General features: G+C 45.3%; 1 protein-coding gene across 1 annotated transcript in view; it reads right to left on the reverse strand.

Annotated features, from left to right (window-relative positions):
• PSMD1 (proteasome 26S subunit, non-ATPase 1) overlaps window positions 1–11204 on the reverse strand; it is a 31816-nt gene that overhangs the window by 9475 nt on the left and 11137 nt on the right. The window contains exons 8-13 of the mRNA XM_015827773.1: window positions 10556–10559; window positions 10257–10385; window positions 6616–6704; window positions 4883–4961; window positions 2939–3112; window positions 1758–1869 (exon numbers count right to left, since the gene is read on the reverse strand). Of these exons, the coding sequence (XP_015683259.1) occupies window positions 1758–1869; window positions 2939–3112; window positions 4883–4961; window positions 6616–6704; window positions 10257–10385; window positions 10556–10559 (587 nt within the window). The remainder of the gene's footprint in view (window positions 1–1757; window positions 1870–2938; window positions 3113–4882; window positions 4962–6615; window positions 6705–10256; window positions 10386–10555; window positions 10560–11204) is intronic.

Genomic DNA, 11204 nt, shown 5'->3' on the forward strand with positions numbered 1-11204 from the left:
GTTGCCTACTCCTGCCCTATACCATCTCAGACAAATGATTGTTCAATCTCTTCTCAGAAACGTTGATAAATAAAATAAATCACACATAATTCTGGCTTTTCTTCTCTAATTCTCCTAAATAACTGTGGCAGCCTTGTGTTTTGACTCTTCCAGTACTTCTTTGCTGCCTATTAGAAAGACTTGAGCACAGCAGTACCCACAGTGGAGGAATGGAGTGAGAAAAAAATCAGAACCCACAAAAATGGGAAAAAATGACCTGTTTGCTCAGAGGGAAAAAAAAACCCAATAGAACTTTTTTTGAAAAGACTAGAAACTTCACATGGAATTTCTGCTGAAAGAAAAAAAAATTAAGAAACACTGGATCGTAAGTTCGGATAAAGATGGACAAAATGAAGGGCTGAAGGAACTTCTATAATATGTAAAATGGAGGAGAGCTTATAAAATTGCAACTATCTGTTGAAAAGAAAGTGGAAAGTCAGTATATAATAATAATAATAATAATAATAGTAGTAGTAGTAGTAGTAGTAGTAGTAGTAGTAGTAGTAGTAGTAGTAGTAGTAGTAAAGTTGGAAGGGACCTTGGGGGTCATCTAGTCCAACCCCCTGCTCAGGCAGGAAACCCTATAGCATTCCAGACAAATGGCTGTCCAGTCTCTTCTTAAAAACTTCCAGTGTTGGAGCATTCACCGCTTCTGGAGGCAGGTGGTTCCACTGGTTAATTGTTCTGTCAGAAAGTTTCTCCTTAGTTCTAGGTTGCTTCTCTCCTTGATCGGTTTCCATCCGTTGCTTCTTGTCCTGCCTTCAGGCGCTTTGGAGAAGAGCTTGACTCCCTCTTCTTTGGGGCAGCCCCTGAGATACTGGAAGGCTGCTATCATGTCTTAACTTCTTTTCTTTTTTTTTGTTCACTTCTTGTGTTCTTTTATTTTTTTCCCCTTTCTCCTTTTTTTTCTTGATTTGTCCTTTAGTGTGTGGAAAAAAATGTAAATAAAATTTAAAAATAGTGCAGAGAGCAGGTGTGACTGTGTGTTCTTAAACGTCCTCTACGGCAGTCCCAAAGCTGCTTTTTTCACGAGGCAACTGGACTTTCTTGTTTTTCCTTGGAAGACGTTTCGCTTCTCATCTCGGGAGCTTCTTCAGCTCTTACTGGAGGGTGGGGAATGGAAGGATTTATACTCCTTGCAGACCGCTGGTCATTTGCATCCTTTTAGAGGGTCGTTGAGGCCACCTGGAGGCTTACCTGTGTCCTCGGGGTCACTTTAATGGTGCAAATGGGCGTGGAGCCTTCTTGGAACTGCTGAAAGGACTGTCTACAGCAGTGTTTCTCAACCTTGACAATTTTAAGGCATGTGGACTTCAACTCCCAAAATTCCACAGCCAGCAATGCTGGCTGTGGAATTCTGGGAGCTGAAGTCCACATGCCTTAAAATTGTCAAGGTTGAGAAACACTGGTCTACAGTCTACAACACAGTCCTTTCAGCAGTTCCAAGAAGACTCCACGCTCCTTTACACCACTCAGGTGACCCTGAGGACACAGATAAACCCGATACATTGCGCGACATCACGTGACGTCGTGAGTTTGGCATGTCTGCTATAGGTTCTCCTGCTTGAGCAGGGGGCTGGACTAGAAGACCACCAAGGTCCCTTCCAGCTCTATTCTGACTACTATAAATAACCACCATCATAAAACATAAGTCTATGAACACCACGACTCTTATATTCTTAGATGCCAGAACACTATCTTAGATGCCGGAAACTGACCGGTCACTGCGTCATCTTGGTACAGGTTGGTTTTGAGGAGATCATAGACATCTTGACGTGCTGTCCCCATGGCAGCCAAGCCCAGCCCCAGGCTTCCCCCGTGCCGAACAATCTGCAAAAGAAATAATAATAAAATAATAATAAGCAAGAGGACCCTTTGGGCTCCAATCCTGGAGAGAAGGCAGCCGAGTCTGGGAACTGAAGGAACCGCTTTTCAAGGAGGAGGAAAGAGGAGGAGGAGGACGACTATGGGGGTCCTTGGTGCTCTCTCAGCTTGGTTGTTTTCTAGCAGACGTTTCATGACCCAACTAAGGAACATCATCAGTGCAAGAGGGAAGAGGAAGAAGAGGAAGAAGAGGAAGAAGAGGAAGAAGAGAAAGAAAGAAAGAAAGAAAGAAAGAAAGAAAGAAAGAAAGAAAGAAAGAAAGAAAGAAAAGGAGGAGGAGGAGGAGGAGGAGGAGGAGGAGGAGGAAAAAAAGAACTGTGGGGTCCTTGGTACTCTCTAAACTTGGTGATTTTCATGCAGATGTTCCATGGTCCAACTGGGTAACATCATCAGTGCAAGAGGGAAGAGGAAGAGGAGGAGAAAGAAAGAAAGAAAGAAAGAAAGAAAGAAAGAAAGAAAGAAAGAAAGAAAGAAAGAAAGAAAGAAAGAAAGAAAGAAAGAAAGAGGAGGAAGACTGTGGGGTCCTTGGTGCTCTCTCGGTTTGGTTGTTTTCTTGCAGATGTTTCATGACCCAACAAGGGAACATCATCAGGGCTAGAAGAGAGTGGGGTATGCAAGGAGGAGGAGGAGGAGGAGGAGGAGGAGGAGGAGGAGGAAAAAAGGGAAAGGACTGTGGGGTCATTGGTGCTCTCTCAGCTTGGTTTTTTTTCTTGCAGACGTTTCATGACCCAAACTTGGTAACATCATCAGTGTGAACCCCCCCACCTCCTTTCTAATATTGATGATGTTCCCTAGTTCGGTCATGAAACGTCTGCAAGAAAACCACCCAGCTCAGGGAGCACCAAGGACCCCTCATGAGATCTTCGGAATGGTTTTGTGATTTAAGAGCACTTTTCATGTCCAGGATACGGGAACAGAGCCCTGGGCCAAGTCTCAGCAGCCCAAGGAACGCAGCGCTGCCTGGCCTAAGGTTTCCGCTCGACCTGCCATTAGGCGTGGTGGTGGTGGCACGTACGTCGTTGCTGGCGTTCTTCAGCTGGTTGAGCAGGTAGTCAATGATGTCGCCTCCATGGTTGGCGTGGATGAGCCCCAGGGCGTAGAGGCCGCCCCCTTCCTGGTAGGCAGAGCCGGGAGACGTGTCCTTGGGCAGGTACGTGGCCATCAGCTGAAGGGCCTCCTTCTCGTGACCCTAGGAAGCCAGCAGAACAGAACAGAAGGCGGGTGAAAATCCATTCTCTTTCTCCTTCCACCACCATTCTAAAAAAAATATATCTCTTTTTCCTGCCTTGAAAATTACTACGATATGGTTTTTAAGAGAGTAATTTCCCCCCCCCAATTGGGCAACCTTAGAAATCCAGGATGTCATTACGCCATTTTAATACGTACAGGTAGTCCTTGACTTACACCGGTTCCTTTAGTGACCTTTCCATGTGAGGAAAACGAAAATATTGGCTATTGTTCTTTTTACGCAAGGTTTAGGCCCAGGTACACTGAATCAGGCCTCGTGGACAAAAGTATTGAACCAAAGTCCGTGCTGTGCTTAATTGTGCAGTTTGCAATGGTATTTTTATTGGATATGATTTTGCTAAGCTTGTGTCAACGCTGCAAATACTGTATATTCTTGCTTTGACAATGTGCAGAACTGTCTGGTATTTATATAGTTAAACCAGCAACTGGGAAAGAGGGAGGAGCATAAGGATAGCCCGGGAGAAAGAAACTGGAAGTAAATCACATCTTCCAAGTTAATTGGAAGATGTGAACCATGACCCCAAAATAGGGGCGGGAAAAATGCCTGGAATGTCTGTGCAATGGAAAAGAATCTCAGATCTAAGCATTTCCACCATGCTGTACTGACGTCTCTGTAACCTTAATAAATGCTTTTAGGAGAAAATATGCCTGAAAGTCCTTTTAAGTGTTTCGTTAATCAGACACATGACAGCTTACTTGTTTCAAATATATTTAGAACCCAAGGACTGGGACAGTAAGAAATAGGGAACTGAAAGTAGCTGATGGAGGCGGATTCTGATGTACAGGGGCAGTCAAGGATTACCTGTAATTTAACACTGTTCGGGCCTGTTGCTTTGCTTTGTGAACTCAACTGAATTCTTGGGCGAAAAAGGAACGTATTAAAGTTACCGTTTCTGTTAGGGCCAAAAGCCACTTCTTAAGCAAAAGATAAAACAAAAACTCTACCAAGGGTTTGATTTTATGAAACAATCCTTAAAAATTGGCTCTGTTGTGGTTATAAAGTGGAGGATCCCCTTTAAATGCTTACACCAGGGGTCTTTTATGACTTGTGGCACGCTGGCTGAGGAATTCTGGGAGTTGAAGTCTGCAAGTCGTGAAGGGGCCCTAGTTCCCCCATGCTGGCTCAGGAATTCTGGGAGTTGAAGTCCACGAGTCATGAAGGGGCCACAGTTCCCCCAAGCTGGCTGAAGAATTCTGGGAGTTGAAGTCCAACAGTCATGAAGGGGCCATAGTTCCCCCAAGCTGGCTGAGGAATTCTGGGAGTTGAAGTCCACAAGTCATAAAAGGGCCAAGTTTGAAGACCCCTGGATTAACACCCTGTAGCCATATGCTTTCTCCTAACAATCACATCTGGCCCGTTAAAAGCCTTTTTCTTTCGTTCTTCCAGGATCCCCCCTAGATATAAATGCACTCGCGCGTGGACTTGTAAAAAATTCTTCCCACAATAAATGTATGTCAAATCATGAAGGGGTGTGCAAGGAACCCAAAGTGTACGATACCCTAATAATTATGTATCATGTGAGAAAGCTCTACTGCAGACCCAATAACTCGCCTCGTCCTTGTCTGAAAGGTTCGTCCTTGTCTGAAAGGTAAGTCAGAATTGCAGTTTGGAGACAGGGGACTTCAGACATTCATGATCACTGAGAAGTTGAGAGAGGCTGAAAAAAAAATCAGATCCAGTGCAACAACAACAACAAAAAGGTCTTATTACCTTATGAATGACACCAAGGCTGGCCGTAGCGGTAAACTTGGCCCAGTTGGTAGCTCTCGCAAGCCACTCCAAATTATCTCTGAGGAAAGAAAATGGAAAATTAAATCTAGGTTGTTTAAGCAGTGGTCAGAGTGCAGTACTGCAGGCTGACTCTGCTCACTGCCAGCAGTTCGATCCTGACCGGCTCAAGGTTGACTCAGCCTTCCGTCCTTCCCAGGTCGGTAAAACGAGGACCCAGATTGTTAGGGGGGGGGCATCATCCATCCATCCCTCCCCTCTCTTCTGTGGTGGCACAGTCGTCAGGACGCAGCATTGCAGGCTGACTCTGCCCACTGCCAGGAGTTCGATCCTGACAGGGTTCAAGTGTCAACGCTGCAAATACTGTATATTCTTGCTTTGACAATGTGCAGAACTGTCTGGTATTTATATAGTTAAACCAGCAACCAAGAAAGAGGGAGGAGCATAAGGATAGCCTGGGAGAAAGAAACTGGAAGTAAATCACATCTTCCAAGTTGATTGGAAGATGTGAACCATGACCCTACAATAAGGGAGTGGAAAATGTTTGGAATGTTATGTGTAGCGGAAGAGAAGCAGATCTAAGCATTCCACCATGCTGTGCTGACGTATTGTAATCTTAATAAATGCTTTTAGGAGAAAAAATGCCTGAAAGTCCTTTTAAGTGTTTCGTTACTCAGACACATGACATCAAGGTTGACTCAGCCTTCCGTCCTTCCCAGGTCGGTAAAACGAGGACCCAGATTGTTAGGGGGGAGGCATCATTTGTCCATCCATCCATCCCTCCCTCCCTCCTTCCCCTCCCCTCTCTTCTGTGGTGGCACAGTGCTCAGGACGCAGCATTGCAGGCTGACTCTGCCCACTGCCAGGAGTCCGATCTGACAGGGTTTAAGGTTGACTCAGCCTTCCGTCCTTCCGAGGTGGGTAAAATGAGGACCCAGATTGTTGGGGGAGGCAAGAGGCTGACTCTGTAAACTGCTCAGAGAGGGCTGTAAAGCACTGCCTCCAGAAGTTGTGAATGCTCCAACACTGGAAGTTTTTAAGAAGAGACTGGACAGCCATTTGTCTGAAAGGGTATAGGGTTTCCTGCCTGAGCAGGGGGTTGGACTAGATGACCTCCAAGGTCCCTTCCAACTTTATTACTACTACTACTACTACTACTACTACTACTACTACTACTACTACTACTACTATTATTATTATTATTATTAATTATTATACTGTAAAGTGGTATATAAGTCTAAGTCAGGGGTGTCAAACTGCCACCCCCCCTGGTCTAAGTGCTATTGCTGTTACAACTGAGGCCTTGTTATCTCCGTGGCCTTGAGTAAAATCCTCTCCTAATCAGACTGTATGTGAAACTACTTGCAGCTTGACAGTGTTTCTCAACCTTGGCAACTTTACGACGTGTGGACTTCAAGTCCCAAAATTCTCCAGCTAGCAACGCTAGCTGGAGAATTCTGGGACTTGAAGTCCACACTTCGTAAAGTTGCTAAGGTTGAGAAACACTGAGCTAGAGGCAGCTGAAGGTGTGTGTCTTCCTGTGTTTGGAGGCTTGCCAGACACGTGGGAGCATTTGGGGAAAATTTGGAGCAATTAATTAAAGGGCGGTTTGGATTGTCAGCTGACTGCACTGCCTCTGTGCTGGGCCCTGGGTCATCACAGCCTATTGCCCATCGGTCAAAGACACATTATTCTACCCCGCTATGTGGTGTTACCTAAGGAACTGGTCGCTGGTTGTTCCACAATGCATGAAGGAATTGGCGATGACGGTGGCGGTATGACACACAGAATTCCGCACCGCATCCTGGAGAAAGAGGAGAGCAGAAGGTCACAACAACACAAAAGGACACAACCGAGGCTGGCAAAATATCCTTTGTAGCGCAGGGCTGGGTCTGTCTTGAATCTTGAAAAACTGAACGGAGGGATTTCAAAAAAGAGAACATCGTGGGAATTCCGGAGACATCCTTCATTTCGAAAACTGTAAATTCAGGATTTCGATGTCCACTTCCCCGTGATTGGGCTAAAAATGGCCTGTTTCCATTACTGTACAGCATCATAGCTCAAAGGTGCTTTTTTCAGGAGGCAACTGGACTTTCTTGTTTTTTCTGTGAAGACGTTTCGCTACTCATCCCAGAAGCTTCTTCGGCTCTGACTGGATAGTGGGGGAATGGAAGGATTTATACTCCTTGCAGACCGTTGGTCATTTGCCTTCTTTTAGAGCAGGGCTTTTCAACCAGCGGTACGGGTACCACCTGTGGTATATTGGCACCTGGCAGGGGGTACGCGACCATCCTAGAAAAGTGGTAGCGGGGGAGGGAAATGAGCTGAACCGGTGGCAGCACTGCACAAGCCTGAGCGAGAGACGGCTGGAGCTGCAGGGCTGTCAGGGCTCAGCGGAAGCCCCAGGATCAGCGCCAGGATCCAGCTGGAGCTCGGCGCTGATCCTGGGGCTTCCGCTGAGCCCAGAAGAAGCGCCGATCAGCTGGAATGTTGCAGCCTCTCCAGGGTCTTGTGATTCACATTCAGATGCTTGGCAACTGATTCATATTTACGACTGTCCCAGGGTCATGTGAAGTGACCAAAACCTGCTGCAACCACCCAGCAGACGGGGGGGAATAAAAACCAAACACCCCCCACCCCACCCCTGCTGCCAATCCTCAACAGAAATGCTCACAACAATGGAAACCTCGGACAGGAGGAAGAGCGCCGCCGGGCGGGCATGCAGGTGTCTTGCTCGGCTGTGGCTTGGGGGGCACTTTTTTCAGTGCCGTTGTAACTTCAGTCGCTAAGCGAACTGTTGTAAGTCGAGGACTACCTGCACTTTATCACTTTTTTCCTTTTTTTTTTTGGTCAAGTTTTTGACACCTTGCTAGGCGACTGGTGGTACTCGGATGTTGCCACATCCTAAAAGTGGTACAATGGGTGAAAAGGTTGAAAAGCCCTGTTTTAGAGGGTTGTTGAGGCCACTTGGAGGTTTATCTGTGCCCTCAGGGTGACCTGAGTGGTGAAAATGGGTGTGGAGCCTTCTTGGAACTGCTGAAAGGACTGTGTGTTGTAGACTGGAGATAGATGGTGTCGTATCCCTCCCCCTCTGTTGAGAGAGGGCTGTTCAGTTTTGACCTAGATGACCTCCAAGTGGCCTCAACGACTCTCTAAAAGAAGGCAAATGACCAGCAGTCTGCAAGGAGTATAAATCCTTCCCAGTCTCCGGTCAGAGCTGAAGAAGCTCCTGGAATGAGAAGCGAAACGTCTTCAAAGAAAAACAAGAAAGTCCAGTTGCCTCCTTGAAAAAAGCACCTGTGGCATAACTATAACCTGGATGGCTAAGAATCTCCAGCATCCTATTTTATGCTAAAACTGTTCTGCTAGAACAATTCAATTCAAAAATAGGGAATAGTTCTTCTAAGAAAAAAATGGATGGATTTGGATATATTGAGCATCAAGATCAATATGGTTCAACCTTGGCAACTTCGTGGACTTTTAACTCCCAGAATTCCCCAGCCAGCCATGAGATTGCAGGTTAATTCCTCAACGTGGAATCTCCACATGCTGGTTGGGGAATTCTGGCAAGTAAGTAAGCAGCCTTACTTTTCATGTTGGATGGAGCGGACAATTTCCACCCTCCTTAGAGATTCCGCCTTTGAGGAATTAACCTGCAATCTCGGCCACTTGCAAATAGACTAAGCAAAAAGGTGAACACCTATTTCTAAGGATAACACTGTCAGGATTTAAACCAGGATGATTTCAGAATAAAACTAGAAGTTAGGCTCATAGCAAAGTCCAAGATCCAAATAACTATGTCAGTTTGGGCTTCGCTTCTTCTAAATGCCTCAGATTCTCACGTTATGCCAAGCTGTGGAAATGTTGAACTCAATGGAGGTGTGAAGAACATCAGCTCAAAACATTCTCTTGAGTTTTCTTGGGGAAATCTAGTCATCTGGGAGCCCACAAAATGATATTTGGGTCCCCTCATTCACTTGGAACTCTTCCGACTTCCTTTCCCAAGGACTCTTAAATTTTTCTCCAAAGGAAGAATTTTGCCACCCTTTCACTTGTTCTATGCATGCAGGATGATATGGCTGTAGACCACATGAACTGCCAATGTACCTGGGGAATACATCTCAATACTGCCTGTCAGCTTTTCTTTGAATTTTTCATAATTTAAAAAGAGGTTGTTAGGGTCTACATTTGAAATATAGCATTGGGAAGAAGAAGAAAAGTAGGGAAGGAAAAAAATCCTCAAGGTTTTCTTGCCGATATTTCATTACCAAACTAGGTAGCATCATCTATGCTAGCATAGGCTAAAATATAGAAGGAACGGTTGCCGGGATTGGGTATGTCCAGTTTAATGAAAGGAAGGACGAGGGGAGACATGATAGCCAATGTTCCAGTATCACAGGGGCTGTCCCAAAGAAGAGGGAGTCAAGCTATTCTCTAAAGTGCCTGAAGGCAGGACGAGAAGCAACGGATGGAAACTAACCAAGGAGAGAAGCAACCTGGAACTAAGGAGAAACTTCCTGGCATTGAGAACAATTAACCAGTGGAACTCCTTGCTTCCAAAAGCTGTGGATGCTCCAATATTGGAAGTCTTTAAGAAGAGACTGGACAGCCATTTGTCTGAAATGGCAGGGGGTTGGACTAGATAACCTCCAAGGTCCCTTCCAACTATTATTATTATTATTATTATTATTATTATTATTATTATTATTATTATTATTATTATTATTATTATTATGGATCATCGCACAGTCAGCCAGATGTTCAGACTGGATTTGGCATTTTGTCTACCTATCGAGTCCTTACCCAGGACCTGGGATAGGCAGATGTGGATGTTTGATGGTATTAAGATCTCGTCACAGGATGGAAGCGGTTCCTAGTAAGGCCGCCTTTTGCAACTGACTGATAGCGAATTTGTCAGTGCCGATGATGGTGTCCAAGGGGTGCTCCAGTTGTTTTGGGATTGCACCCAAGGCCCCTATGACTATTGGTACTACCTTTGCTTGGTTTTGCCCCAGTCTTTCTATTTCTATTTGTAGGTCTTTGTATTTTGTTATCTTCTCCAGTTCTTTCTCGTCTCTTCTGCTGTCTCCAGGCACTGCCACATCCACTATCCAGACTTTTTTGTCTTTCTTATCGACAATTGTTAAGTCCGGGGTGTTATGTTGCAGGTGCTTGTCTGTTTGAATTCTGAAGTCCCAGAGCAGTTTAATTTTATCATTTTCTATGACTTTATTATTATTATTATTATTATCAACCTTTTGCAAGTCTTTCAAGGTGTGTTATTCAGCCTTCAGGCAAGCCACAAAACAAACACTCTCTCCCTTCCCCCCCACTCTCACACACACAGAGGCCTTACCTTAGTGTTTTTTAGAATCATGAGGTCCGTGTTGTTATTTCGTATTAAAAACTGCAGGTGCAATTCAATGGCCATTTCCCCACTTAAAATCTTTATCATTTTTGGAATCTGGTCTTTGGTTCCTGGATTCTATACATGGGAAGGAACAAACAAAGATGATGATGATGATATTATCATCATCATCATCATCATCATTAATCTCATTCATTTGCTGGGCTTCAATATCCCTCCAGTCTTCCCAGATTCAAGAGTGGCTTTCATATCCTTTTCTATAAAATGAGATTAGCAAACCAACTGACAAATCTGTGCCAGGAACAATTAAGAAAATCAACTGAAAAACAGACCACCACACTTCAAGAGGGAACACTTCCAAGACAATGGCAGGAGAAAATCGTAGCTCAGGGTGGAACTGTGGGGTCCTTGGTGCTCTCTGAGCTGGGTCTGTTTTCTTGCAGACATTTCACTACCAAACGAGCTAACATCATCAGTGCTAGAAGGGAAGGGGGTTTGCAAATAGCAGCAGCAGCAGCAGCAGAAGGAGGAGGAGGAGGACTGTAGGGTCTTTTGTACTCTCTGAGCTTTGTTTGTTTTCTTGCAGACATTTCATTACCCAACTAGGCAACATCATCAGTGCTGGAAGGGATGAGGTTTGCGGAGTGGGAAGGAGGAGGAGGAAGGATTGTGGGGTCCTTGGTGCTCTCTCAGCTTGCTTGTTTCATTACCCAGCTATGCAATATCATCAGTACTGGAAGGAATGAGGTTTGCGGAGTGGGGAGGAGGAGGAGGACGAGGAGGAGGAGGAGGAAAAGGAGGAGGAAAAAAGAGAAAGGACTATGGGGTCCTGGGTGCTCTCTGAGCTGGCTTGTTTCCTTGCAGACGTTTCATGACCCAACTAGGCAACATCATCAGTGCTCAAAGGGAAGGGGGTTTGAGGAGGAGGAGGAGGAG

The sequence above is a fragment of the Protobothrops mucrosquamatus genome, unplaced genomic scaffold (assembly GCF_001527695.2).
Source record: "Protobothrops mucrosquamatus isolate PMUCROS unplaced genomic scaffold, P.Mucros_1.0 scaffold3940, whole genome shotgun sequence".
NCBI classification, from domain to species: domain Eukaryota; kingdom Metazoa; phylum Chordata; class Lepidosauria; order Squamata; family Viperidae; genus Protobothrops; species Protobothrops mucrosquamatus.